The sequence below is a fragment of the Apis laboriosa genome, unplaced genomic scaffold (assembly GCF_014066325.1).
Source record: "Apis laboriosa isolate Shangri-la unplaced genomic scaffold, ASM1406632v1 scaffold113_cov153, whole genome shotgun sequence".
Classification (NCBI taxonomy): domain Eukaryota; kingdom Metazoa; phylum Arthropoda; class Insecta; order Hymenoptera; family Apidae; genus Apis; species Apis laboriosa.
The window spans coordinates 11,189-25,657 of record NW_025220892.1 but is presented as its reverse complement, the minus strand read 5'-3'; the positions used below and the strand labels follow the sequence as shown (position 1 = coordinate 25,657).

Sequence of the window (14,469 nt, the reverse complement as noted above, 5' to 3'; positions counted from 1 at the left end):
GGCCCGACACGTTCCCCAATCGAACGAGGGAAAACTGCCAACTATTTCAGAGAATGCTACCTTTTCTCTTTCTTTGCACTGGTCCATGTCTGACAACTTTCCTGCTTGCTACATTATTACACCCTAAGATTAGCCTTGGCTCGTGCTCGAGGAAATTCTGTTCAGGATGTGTGAGAAATTACGCGGTCGTAATATCTCTCTTTGTCTCGATGGAACGTTGAAAAATGTGAGTCAAGATTATTTCCGTGAATAGATGGGTATTTCTTTTCTCTATTTTTTAATTCGGACGGGTTTCAGAAATTTTTGTGACTTTTAAAAGGATGAAAAGGGGATTTATGAGTTTTAAAGATTTTTTCTTTTTCTTTTCTTCTTTTTTTTTTTTTATGAGAAAAGTCTCGAGTTTTTATAAATTAAAATAGTTCTCGTTTAATTAGTGATCCAGTATTTAATGTAAAATTATTGAAAAGTTCTTTCGATGAAAATTACATGGTTTTGTAAAATTTGGAAAAAAGTAAATACGTGATATTCTATTGAAAAGAGAGATTCAACAATTTTTTTAAAAAATTCTTTAATTTTCTCCTTGGAATATAAAAATTGTTATAATGCGAAATGAACTTTTATTTAAAACTTGAAACAAATATATTTTTATGTGAAAGAAATTTTGCTTTACAATTATATTATTAATTAATTAATATAAGATTTTATAATGTATACCAAATAATATTATTTTCAAAATTTTCGAGATAGAATATGTAAATATTAGTTTCAAAAGAAAGAATCAACGAACAAGAAATTTTTTCTATTATAGTGAATTTTAAAGAGAATCTCATGAAGCTATATTTTCCTATTAGAAATGTATGCATTTTTATTATCATTTTATAGAAGAAAATTAGTCCGAACCGCTTGCTCTACTTAATAAGGAAAGGAAAGAAAAATTTTAATACGCTAAAGTACTTTAATCTTGTAATAATTATTACTACCTTTGATCACATCTTGGAGTCTTTCAAAATTCATGAGAATAAGATTTCCTATATCAGAAATAAATAATCATGAAAATTAATCATGAATAATTAAAAAATAAATATCGTAAAAGATAGTATGGAAATATCATTTAGATTTAATAAAATATAAAATGTAAAATTTAATTATTTACATTTCTAAGTCTAGTCAATATGAAATTAAAATATATCAAAAAATATAATTATTCCCATATACTATTATTTCAACATAGAATAAAAATAACTAACTCTTATACTATTATATTTTTACTTTTCCCTTTTAATGATACATTAAATCAATAATTTAAGATTTTCCTCGCGATATATCAATTTAAAAAAAAAAAAGAAAAATTTCAAAAATCATCTTCTATCCATCTACTCTCACAATATATTGAACGATCCCATACCCCGATACCCCGATACCCATCCTTTGTCACAATTATTTCCATTTTAACGAAGTTTTAATCAAATTCTACATTGATTAGTCCGTTACATTATTTTGTTTTACAGGCCAAAAAATGTCATACACGAATAAAAATAGAATTTTCGAAAATATTCGTTCGCTTAACATAAAAGCATTACTGATCCAAAATTCTATATTAGCCTTTCGCTCTCTAATAAATTAATACTTTTCGATTCGTATAAATCGAAATCGTTACAATCGATGAATAAAACCCCGCGAAATGAAAAAAAGATAAACTTGGCGTTAATGGGCTATTGCCTAGCACGGATTTTGAAATAAATGCCATGTTAACAGCTTCATTTGTGAACATACCGACACGGTTATGTATTATTTCGCCACGAACTATCATCGTTTTCCACGATTGCACGCTTTGAACTTAATTTATCACAGCACGCAAGCTGGTTTCGCAAAACCTGGCTACTATGAGTTACTTTTATCTCATTTTGTATCATCGATAATTTATAACAGGTTGCGAGGGATGGAAAATGGATTAATAAGAGCCGTGATTGAGTTCAAAGAAAGACATAAGCGGATTATTCGAGAGGATAAGGAGACATTTCGTTATTTTGAAATTATTAAAAAATGGTAAGTGTGATTGATGTAGTTAGGAGTCGATAGATATCGAGAAACACTTGATTTGTTTAAAAATTATAGATATTTTTAGAAACCGAATGATTTTTTGATTAAAAAAGTTACTGCTATTAAATGTCATTCGAAAGATACACCGGAAGCTGACTAATAGAAACTAGGTCAAAACTTTCAGGTCCAAGGTTTGTAGACATTGAGAAAGAATTTTCTTTTTATACGGTGATAAAACTTTTACACGTGAAATCTTAATAACCTTTTACCTATCTTGAACTTCTAGTAAAATTAAAACTATAATATTATATTATATATGACATCACAATACCTATTTTACAATAAAAAAATGCTAAAAAAATAAATAAATAAAACGAAAAATTATTGATTTTAAGATTATTTTATTTTTTATTTTATTTTTATACGAGTCCTTAAATAATTAATTTCATGAATAATTGTTTAATAATAATATAGAAATTTTCAGTTTAATCTATTCAGTTTAATCTAAAACAAGAAATGATTCTAAGATTCTAATCGAAAGTGAAATCGTAAATTGAACTCTAAAACAATTTCTACCATCTGAAATCCTATGGATTAGGAGTTTCATCAGTACTTCAATATAAACTTTCTTTTAAAACTGATCGTTAACATAAGCTTCTGCTCGACTCAATTAAACAATTACAGCTTGAATGAGATTTGATCTAAATTCATAAAACATTGGATAAATAAAGTTAAATATTTTTACAATTATCTTTTTACTATCTACAATAAAAGAAAAACTTATGATATATCTGGATCTAATATCGATTTGAATCGAGGCAAAGATACAAAATGGCCGAGATTTAATTTTAATTGGAATAAAATTTTTAATTTCGATAGGAAAGATAGAAGTTGAATTTAACATGAAAACTACAGAGAAATTTTCAGAGTAGAGTAATTGGAAATTCGGATAGGCAAATGCATCCTTTCGATGAATATTGGAAAGATATCCATCTTTATTAATTGATGGCGTAGATATACCAAGTTTTATGAAAAAATGTACCTATTTGTTACTTCCACGAATATATATATACAAAAAATCGAACGAACCTTTCAAGTGTTATTTATGTTCCTATCAGATATTGCTTCTTCTAGAAGAATGCTCAATTCAAAAAGCTCAAAAGACTATTTTTCGAAAGAATAAATTTTTCAACAAATCATTAATCTATTTTTAGTTTCACTTAATTAAGTATTATTATATTTTTATTAATTTTTCTTCTTTGTTGATTAATAGAACATTGGACTATTAAAAAATATATATTACAATAGATAAAAAAATAAATTTTAATATATTTTGTCAAAAATTAAATAAAATAATAAAATTTCGGTGATCAAAAAGTTATTCTCTAAAAAATTCTATTACTTTGTATCATTAATATTCAAAATAATTAATAAAATCGAACAATAAACTATCATTTAAAAATATTGTACGAAACTATAAAGACTATTCATAATTTAAATCTAATATCATAAAAGAAAATGCAAATGGATGAAAAATAAATTACTTCATATCACTATCTCATTACGAATAATTTTACAAAGCTATTCTAAATTACTATTCTACGTCGAAAGCCGTTTAGACAAAGCGCAATCAGCCTTTGAAGCTATGATAAATCTTCGCGAATTCGTCGAAAATACAATTCATATCGCAACAGAGTCGAGTGTTATAACACCGAGTGTGAAGTGCCACGGTTCAAATCTGCACTATTTTGAGGCGTGCGTCTGAAAAGCCATAAATTTGAGAGTTAACTTTTGTACGCCTTCGAAATAATATATTCGCGGGAAAAAATATAGTTAAAACGAAATGAAAACGATTCGATATATGGAAAATAGCAATTCAACGCGAATATGGATATAGTCGGCCATTTTCCACAATTTACGATATCGATACAATGTATATGTATATTTCCTATGAGATTCAAGCATCGAAATTGCTTAATATAATAACGTGAACATCCATTTGCAGACTCTGCTTTTTCGGCAATCAATTAATTGTTGCATTCTTTTATATTAAATCAAACACGTGAAAGAAAAGGCTAATTGAGTAATTTTTGTAATCATTATTTATATTTAATCTGTATATATGTGAATGATTTTTATTGGATTTATAGAGGAAAATATTTTTTTGGAGAGCAGCACGATAGTATAAATTTGCTTGATTGCTAGTTACTCGAGCATGAATGGAAATTCTTCTCAAAAAAGTCAATGAATATTTTTCGCAGCCTGATTGCAACTGTTATAGATTTATTATCATCCAATTTTCGATACCCTACAATTTTACGATAAACTTTATAATAACAGAGATGTGAAATTTCCAAAAATTTATTTTTTATCTTGTTAATTATTACACGTTTCATGAAAAGTTACTATAAATAGCAAGATTAGCGTTCAATCGTCAAACTAATTAATCAACAATTTTTAAATATCTCATTCTCATTATGCCTTATAGAATTCCTAAATCTCTCCCATTGTGCATTCTTTAATTCTTCGATTAATTTTATTCACCACAGCCACACCGCATTCATAATTCGTAATTCATAAAATTCTACCGAAGATAAAATTTCTTATTCAACGTCTAACCGATCCCTCACATCCCTCTACGTTACATTTATTCGCCATATTTGAACGACATTTATTCGCCGCTTTCTCGTTTCCGATTCCGTCTTGGAAAACGTATTACGTCTAACAATAATTCTCGTTGGTCTTAGCCGCGAATCAAATCGAATAAAGGCGAGGAAAAGCATTTTAAGAGGCGTGATCTTCGAGAAAAGGAATGAACGGTTGAAATATGCGTGAATAGATAAAAAACGAATAGTTAGTGATGGATATGACCGTCTTTTTCAAACAATTCCTTCATTTAATAATTCTTTAAAGATTTATGATGTACATATCAGAATAATTTGAAATCGACATATGCTAGCAATCTAATTATTCAAATTTACTAACTATTAATAAACATATTAGAATCTCGTATCTCGTATACGAATAAGTTAAAATCTAATCTCGAAAAAAAAAGTGACTAGTTCCATTTCTCAATAAAATTATTTCTTAATAAATGATATAGCTTGCGATGTTTCTTCGCTATCAAGAATCGATACTTGAAAAGTATCACAGATCCATTACTACAAACAATGAGTTTGAATAACTATGAAATCGAATGAAACTACAGAGGCGAGGTTCGATGATATTTCTGCATTTCGCAATTTCAGTTGCGTCACAGTGCGTTTAATTGTACGCTCCGTCGAATAGTTAAGTGTATCTAGGGAATGATTTTCATGGTAATGAGATATTGTGGAAATGTAAGGTAAAAGGTAATGAATGGAAGATTGTAATAGTGTATAGTTAATGTAAAATTATAATGTAGAATTCCATGATGATTTATTTATGTTAATTGGTTTAAATATCAATAAATACGATTTACGTTTTTTTAATGTATTTGTAATTCTCTTTTCCTTATCTAATATATGATTTTTCCAGTTATATGTAATTAATAGCAAAATATTCTACAATCCGCAACTAAATGATCCTATTAAAAGAAGTTGAAACACTACTTAAGATACATTCTTCAATTTATCGCCGATAAATACTTGTTCGAAAAAATTGTCTGGAATTCTATAGCGTGTAAAATATTTATCGAGTCGCTTAAGAAACAATGCTACCAATCTTCAGTTAAAATTCCTACTAACATACGCCAACACACTTTTTTAACAAAAAGAGGGACTACAAAATTACTCGATGTATTTTTTAAACCTCCTACAATTTCAAAAATATGAACATAATCTTTACAAAATTGACATTTAAAAATTCATGATATCAATCTAGACATCCACTTAGTTTTTTGAAAAAAAATAGTTTAAAAATTCAAAAACATACGATAAACAAAAATACAATTAAAACAAATTTAAATTAAACACGTAAAAATTTAAATTTTCCAAAAAATAGACGTAAAATTCGTGCAATTAACCACCCAAATATATAAATCTAACTAATCTAATTACAATAATACTTCTACTCAAAAAATAAATACGAATTATAAACTTCTATCAACACGTCGCGAAATATTTATTTTCATTCCATCCATCCGATCACAAGATTTATACTATCCCGAGGAATCAAAACGTTGAACAGAATGGCGGACAGATATAAAAAATCCCGTAAAAATCAGGGGTGTAATGAGGAAACATTGTTCCAGAGGACGAGGAGAAACGCATTGCTGTTTGGAATAACGTTGTTAACCGGAAAACAAAGCCGTTATCGCATTCACCCGTTAGATCTAATTTTCGCCCAGCGCATCGGCGAAACTCGATGAAAATTGTCTGTTTTCATTTTCGAATTTAATCTCGCGTAGAAACAACGCAACTGAATGTGTATAGTGTATCGACAACGTTCATCGAACCGATTCAACCTCTCCCCGCCGCCCTCTGCCCCGTTGACTGCGTATAAAATAGATAGGTATGAATAATTCGGTGTTTTCAATTTTCCGGAAATCTTACATTACAAGAGGGATAGACGATAGAACACGGCGAAGCTTCGAGCAGGTTGAAGGAAAGGACTACAAAAGTTGCTCGCGCGTCGACTCGTCGTATGGAAATAAATTATTCTTTCCCTTTCAGAAACCTTTACCAGCACAGCAGCGTCGTTCTCTCTATCAATTTTACAGTGAATTGCACCGAGAGAACCGTTCTTTTCGAACTGTAATTGCTCGCGCGGATACAGGGGGAAAACGAACGCTTTTTTTCGAGTTCGTGGAACGAAATTACTGACTTAACAAGTACGAGCGAGTTTTTTTCGAGATTTCATTGAATTTTCAGAGTGGAGGGGATTCTAATCTCACCGATTTATTCTTTGATAATTGGATTTGAATGGTCATTTTCTTTTTTAAGTAAGACATAAGACGGTATGTTGTTTTCGCGAGGAGAAATGAGGAATGTGAGATTTAATTAGAACGATATGAAATATTGTATTTATTTAAATAAATTGCCAAAACTTCTTCTTTCCTGTAATAATTTCTTTTAATTTCACTTATGGAGACAAAATCTACGTAATTTGAAAAAAAACAAAGAAAAAGAAGTACTACAGAATTCTTTATCTTAATATAATCTATAATTTTATAATATTTCTAATATTTCCCTTTCGATATTTTCAAACATTTGATTTTCACCTGCTCATTTATATTACAAATTAACAAAATTATTAATGAGCGTCGCATAACGTCATGTAATATGCTATCTACCTTCATTTCAAGAAACGTTCTGTAACTTTCCACGTCAGACACGTTTCAAACAATAAACCACATTTCTGGCTACATTCCTCGACAAGGATAAAATTTCTCCAAAACAACGTCATAAATCAAGAAAATTTTACATCCAACAAATACCCTCCTTTCAACATAACGCGCTATTATCAAATCCCAAAATATTTGACTCCATATTATAACCTGCATAATCTACACATTATTTACGATTCAAAATCTTGCAACCTTCTTCCCCTCAAAAAAAATCAACAAAATTAATACATATCAAAAAAAAAAAAAAAACATCGAACCATTTCTACAGCAATCAACAAACCTTTCGATCCTCTCCATCCACGAGAATCGTAACGCTCAAGCTAATCCTTTATCGTTGGGACACAAATTGGCGGTAATCTACACCGGAGGGGGGAAAAAAAACGGTCGTTTTCCATCGAAGCGGTTAAGCTCGGGCGGGATAAACGAGGCGGATTCGCGGGGGTGGGAAGAATCCTTCGCAGGGGCTGAAAATGGATCAGCCGGCCGTTTGCAAGGAGGCAGAGCGACATCGTTCGTAGATTTTATCTATGACTCCATGTAGAACAACGCGCAACACGGTATTCGAGCTACCCGTTAAAGCTGCCGCGTGCACACGTGCGCCGAATGCGAGCATGCTCGTAAATACACTCCGCGCGGATTAACACGCGGCCGTCACGTGCCATGTGTGTTACTACACCCTCATCCCTCTCGCCCAAACCTCCGCTTCCACCTTCCCTACTTGCATCTCTAACTCTCCTTTTCCGTTTTCCTCCTCGTCTCGATTACGTTGGCATTCCTTCCCATCATCTCCTTTTCCTCTTCGCCTCTTTTCGGTTCCCGTTCCTTTTTATATTCTCTTTTTTATATTTCTCACTTCTCTTGGTTCGTTCCTCGGTTATTCAACACTCGATCTTATTCGCACTGCTATTTATAATTTATAATATGGAATATGATTTACACTTTTAACAGGTGCGTGTATATCTATCTCCTTTCCTCGATTCGTATTCCTGTCTTCGTTCCTTTATGTCACTTTTAGAGATAGATTTACATTCCTGTATCCATCTTTTTTTCGTTTTTCCATTTTATCCGTTTCCCGGTTACATTTGATCTTATTCCTGTCCCGATCTCTTTGCTACTTGTTATTTATGATGTGGAATTTAATGTATATGAGAATTATGCAATTTTGTTATAAAAAGTATGTTAATCAATCTCATGTTTAATTATCATTTCTATTTAAATCCATTTAAAGTAATAATATTTACGATATATTATTTTTAAAAATTATCCGAATCACATGTCATTTTTCATTTCTATTTCATTCACTCACATTCGATCTTATCATCTTTATATTCCTTTTTCATTTTTATTTCTTATTTTTCTATTTTTCAACCTCGTCTATTTTTATCTTATATTCACTTCCATTCTTCTGTTTTCATTTCTTCTCATTTTTCCTCTTTCTTTCTTTCTCACCTACATTCAACCCCATTTTTATCTCTCATTTTCCTCGTCTCTTTCTCGGTTACATTCGCTCTGCCAGTAGTGTGGCCAACCGGGGAATTCCAAAAAGAACAAGGATAGTGAGTTATGTCGGTGAACCGAAAAACATGGCAAGTGCGAACGCCTCTGGACCTCTTGTACAGACAGGATTAATACGGCATCGCGTAATGCACCACCAAGCCTTAATGCATTACTTTATTTATTTTTTTTTTCTTTTTCTTATTTTTCGGTACTTTTTATTGGCGAGGTATACGCGATACGCCTTATGACAACGCCTTGTGTAATGTAAATCTGGCTACTTAGCTTGTACGATGGTTGATGTATGATAGTGTTCTTTGTGGTTTCTGGGTAGAGGTTTCGAGTAGAGGTTCGATACGTTGCATTGCTTCTTACAGCTTCTTTTTGGGGAGTTTTTAATGAGAAAGTTGGCGAGAAGAGGTTTTCAGAAGAAAAAGTTTGAAGGATGAAGGTGAGTGAGTACTTTGAAGGGAGGTTGTGGTGAGTTGGCGCGAGGTTCTTTTTTTTTCTTTTCTTTTTCTTTTGATTAATGATTAATTTTTTTAAATTAGATTATTGACGACAGTTTATAATGCAGTATTTCTGGTATATCGTTCTTACGTGACTAACATAGAAAATGAATATTTATTTTTGATTTCTTCGATAAAAACTAACTAAAATATGATCAGTTTTATTTCTTTTATAAATATCATGAATATTTTATGTTTTGATTTATATATATTATATTTTAATTAGCATAGGATTAAATGATTCATTGTGATTGAATCGATATAGAATATTTTTAATGAAAATTTTAACTCTTTCGTGTTCAAATATTTAAAATTTTCCTCATATTTATTCGATTATTTTTATATAAATATAAATTTGTTCCAAACATTCTCAAACATTTCGAATTATATTCATTCAATTCAATTTTACTAATATATACCGATATCTCTTTCTTAAAGTTAAACAGTTTTGAATATGAACTCATTATAATATCACACATTTTAGTCTATAGTTAAATATACAATTATTCAGAGTGTGACTGATTTAATTCAAGAAATTCATCATATATTTCTGAACTCCATGAAGAATAATGCAACATTTCGGTGAATTTTTTAACATGATCTTTATCTTCCCACGAGATGTATTTTGCAACGAGGTCAACCAAAAATAAAAGTAGATGAAATAAAATCAAATAATACTATTAATAACTATTCTTTCATAGAGTTATTAGCAAAGAACTCTCGTGGGATCAAAGAATACTAAATAAATGTCACGAGTGATGTTCACAAAAATATCGTGATCTCGTTTGTTAAAAATATACCTTAGATTCATTCTTATTTCTAAAATGGAATCAACTTCAATGGAATATTTTATAAAATCGAAGACCGAATTTTAATTTCTATACGTAAATTGAGATTGCTATAAATTATTCCTTATGATTAATCTATCTTTTATCTATAACAAACTTTTTCGAAAATATAATATTGATAATTCTAAATCGAAATAAATTAGGCAACCTATGACGTTCTAATAATTTTTCCTTCATTTGTTAACAAAAATAAAATTTAATTTATTTTTATAATTTATTGAAGCAGAAATAAATCAACTCCGAAATACTTTGTTAAAAAAAGTATAGAAATTCTCTCAATTTTGAATATATTTTAAAAATTTTTATTATATTATTTTATTAAAATTAATTAACACAAAATATCGAATATTCCTGGACCATTAATATTATTTTTTTTATAGATTTCGTTTAATCGTCCATATTTTCTGTATTAAATTATTAAATGAATATACAAGATTAAAGAAAATATGAAATAGATAAAAGATAGAAGAAAATTGATCACAGAAATATTATTATATAGATGATTGAATTTCCATTAGAACGAACATAGAGATTTTAAACTGAGAATGAATGTTCCAAAAACAGAAGATTATTTTTTCGTTTCAATATTTATGATTCATTCATAAATTACAATAAAGGAACATAGGTATAAAAAAAAATACGATTAAATCTAAAGATTTTTTCCACAGTCATTATTATTGAATCTCAAAGTGGCTTGCTATAAAATTCAATTATCTATATCTTATAAATCCAATTATATCAGAAATATAGATGTATTTTTAACTATCGACTAAAATCATCATTAAATTTGAAATCTTACTACTTGAAAATTTAATCATCTAGATTTTTTGCAATTAATCCGATTTCTATTTATATAAAAATATCACGAATATAAAACATTCATTTTCGTATTAATCAAATCATCTTTAATAAAAACACCTACCTAAATTTCTTTATTTATAGTACAATGAATATTTGTTATTTTTTTGTTTTACGAGTAACATTTAATCAAAGTATACGATTATGAATATATGTCATAAAACTTTACTTATTCTAATTTTTTACTAATTTTAACTTTTAATATATGATATATCTCAATTTCTTAATCGAGCATGCAACGATTAATTTATTTTCGCAAAGCGTAACTGGAAAAAAAAGAAAAGGTTGGTCCAACCATTCCAAACTTTAAACACGAATTTACATATTCATGCCCGTACGAATTATAAATTGTACACCAACAACACGGATCGTATATAGGTAAATTAAATCGCATAAACATCGATCAAAGTGCAATGGGTAATGGTAATGGTTGGTCAACGGAAAGAAAGAGAGAAACGAGAGAATAAAAAATTTCACCGGCAACTCGTTCCATCCGCAAGACCGAGAATTACGAAGCGACAAAGCAATCAATGACACGCGACAGCAAGAGCAAACGCAACCGGTAGGATGGAAAACGATTTCGAGGTCAATGACCGAATCGAAGAAAGCCTTTCCTTTGCTTCCATTCATGCATGTATAAATAAGAAATCGAGTTACACCTGTGAAATCCGATTTTCCAGAGAAACGAACGAGTCACGATTTCTCAAGACCCCGTTTCCCATTTTACGACTCACGGTTCTTCCGGTTGTAACGACCGCGAGAAACTACCCTTACGTCGCAGTTCTTTCGATTCCAACGACCATCACGTTGCGAGGAACCGTTCCACATAAGGTGGTTATACTTTGATAACGAGTGTACGACGAGAAACCGTGAAAACCACTCATGACGCGTTCTTACGTTCTTACGTTTCAACCCTCGACGAAGGTTGAAAACTCGAGGTAGTGAGAAACCGCAAAATCAGCCTAGTGGCGTTCCAATCCCTTCAAAACCTACCTGTGGCTCGTACGCTCTCGTATGATTCATAATCCGTCTCTTCGATTCGTTGTTTAATTGCAAGTTAGAAAGGTAAATAGGAAGACAGTTGGAAATTGTAAATACGATCGTGTTTATGATATATATTCGAAGACGTTCAATTATAATTTAGGTAAATAGAAAGATACCTATTAGAAATTAAGTGTGATTGTATTTATATTTATGGATTAGGCTTGGCATATTTTATTTCGTTTTGATCTTAAAGCCTCTTATGAATGATAAGAATAAAAACTTCGATATGAAACAAGATGAGAAAAGATTGTGATAATTATAGAAAAGAGAATCAATAATTGTCTCGAATGTTAAGTGTCAATGCAATTTTATGCAAATAATGCATAGAAATAAATTAAGTTAGATCTTGTTTTAACAAAGATCTTGTTTATAAAATCTTGTCAGCGAAATGAATAGTTTATCACTTGCGAAAGATACATTTGACGTTTTATTAAACAGCACTATCTTTTATTAAATTTTTTGAAATCTCAATTGAATCTACTTTACTATCTATTTTAGTTTATATTTAGTAGAAAATAGAAAGCACGTGTCAAGAAAATTATTTTGAACCCTTTTATTATGAAAAGAATGAAAATTTATTTTAAAAATTAATTTAAATTTATTGTAATACATAGATATAATAAAAATATATCGATGTATTATAAAATAGCCACAACTATGATTAATAATTTATAATCCATAAAAAAAATTAATTAATTTTATATTGTAAAAATATTCACATACACTATATCATGATTATATATATAATCTCGAAATTTTTATCAATGATTAAAAAAATCTTCTATTAAAAAAATATTAATCATTATTCGCAAAATATTATTAAATTCAATAAATGCAAAAGGATTCAAAACAAACTGAAATAATAAATAAAATTCCAAATTAAACTACATAATAAATCCATTTCGAGAATTTTCACGATTATTCTATTTACCTAGACCGCATATTGAGTCATTCCATCCGACTTGATGGTTTAATCTCGTCCGCGTATATCTCTCCCTGGAAAATCTTCCTTATTCGTCTCTACCTTCAATATTCCAAACACGAAAGGGTTTGAAACACTCGCGAAAAAAGATCACTTCACGACTACCGAACCGCGCTCGAATCGACCGATCGAAAGCTCAAGTTGAAGTTCAATGCAACGAGGTCGTGTTACACACTCGATTTCAGCTCGATAACTGCAAACTGTAAGTGGCCGACGGTGGCGCCAATTTCCAAGGTCACACCGGGAGGCAAGGTCAACGCACTTCCGCCTCAAAGATCTTCTTTCGATCGATTCCTTATTTCGGACACGCTTCCGTATCGAATTGTTTTTTTCCACGTTTTACCACGAGATCGAATCGGGGACCAATCGCGTTCGAAAACTCGACCACGTCTCGACCGCTGACAAGCCCAATCGACTCTACGGTCCACCACTCACTGACAACAGTCCCTTCGTGACACTTGCCGCTTCCTTCTCGATTTTTCTCCCTCCTAACCTCCTCCTACTCCACGGCTGCTGGCACAATGTCGTGTACTAGACTTCGTCACGCTGATCTAGTCTTTTTCTCTCTCTCTTCCACCGCTATACACGTAAGCCCGTCTCTTTCTTTCTCCAGATGTTTTCCTCTCCCGCTTCGGTAACAGTACGAATAACAAGTGGTAAACCGTTCTCACCACGGATATACAAGCTTTACATTCTGCCGGTACACGAGTTGGAGTCAGAATGTTTGACAACAGTGAAATATCAATGGTCGGATGAAGCGGGACGAAAGTGATGATTGTTACGTGGTGGTGAACGAGCGAGGTCTGTGTGACTTGGAGCCTACGACGAAGCTAGCAGCCGGTGGCGGCCGATTCAAATTCGCTCCCCACGTGGCGGCGACGGCGTCGTCCTTGCGACTGCCACCGGCACGACGCCCGGCGCCGGGCAATGCGTCGCCATCTTGCGGCCGCCGGCTAAATCCGTTTTAGTGAAACCGCCACCGCGACGAAATTGCACCACACGTTTTCATACTTTCTCTCTCCTCTTTTCCTTTTTTTTTCCTTTTGTTTTTATCGTTTTTCTGGATTGCTTTGGGAGTTGGAAGGAATTAAGCGAGATATCCTGGATCGATGGGAAATCGATGGTATCGGTTATAGTGTGTAACCACTATACGTTTGGTGGCTTCATTGATATTTGTGTATATGTTAATTATAAGAAGGAAATGAAATGATAATTTTATTGCATTGGTTTTGGATTAACTCGTTAAAAGAGATATTGTGATAATAATATATTTTATCTTTAAAATTATTATAGTTTGGATTTTTTATGAACCAATCGGATATATAAAAAATTCTTAATTCTATTTTACAATTTCGGATGTTATTAATT

The 14,469-nt window shown here is 31.1% G+C and overlaps 1 protein-coding gene across 7 annotated transcripts in view; it reads right to left on the bottom strand.

Moving 5' to 3' along the window:
* LOC122716526 (collagen alpha-2(IX) chain) overlaps positions 1 to 13,491 on the bottom strand; it is a 333,714-nt gene extending 320,223 nt beyond the window's left edge. For all 7 annotated transcript variants that reach the window (XM_043939686.1, XM_043939704.1, XM_043939724.1 and 4 more), the window contains exon 1: positions 13,051 to 13,491. In XM_043939686.1, coding sequence (XP_043795621.1) covers positions 13,051 to 13,061 — 11 coding nt within the window. In that variant the 5' untranslated portion in view covers positions 13,062 to 13,491. The remainder of the gene's footprint in view (positions 1 to 13,050) is intronic.
* Positions 13,492 to 14,469: the final 978 nt, after the last annotated feature.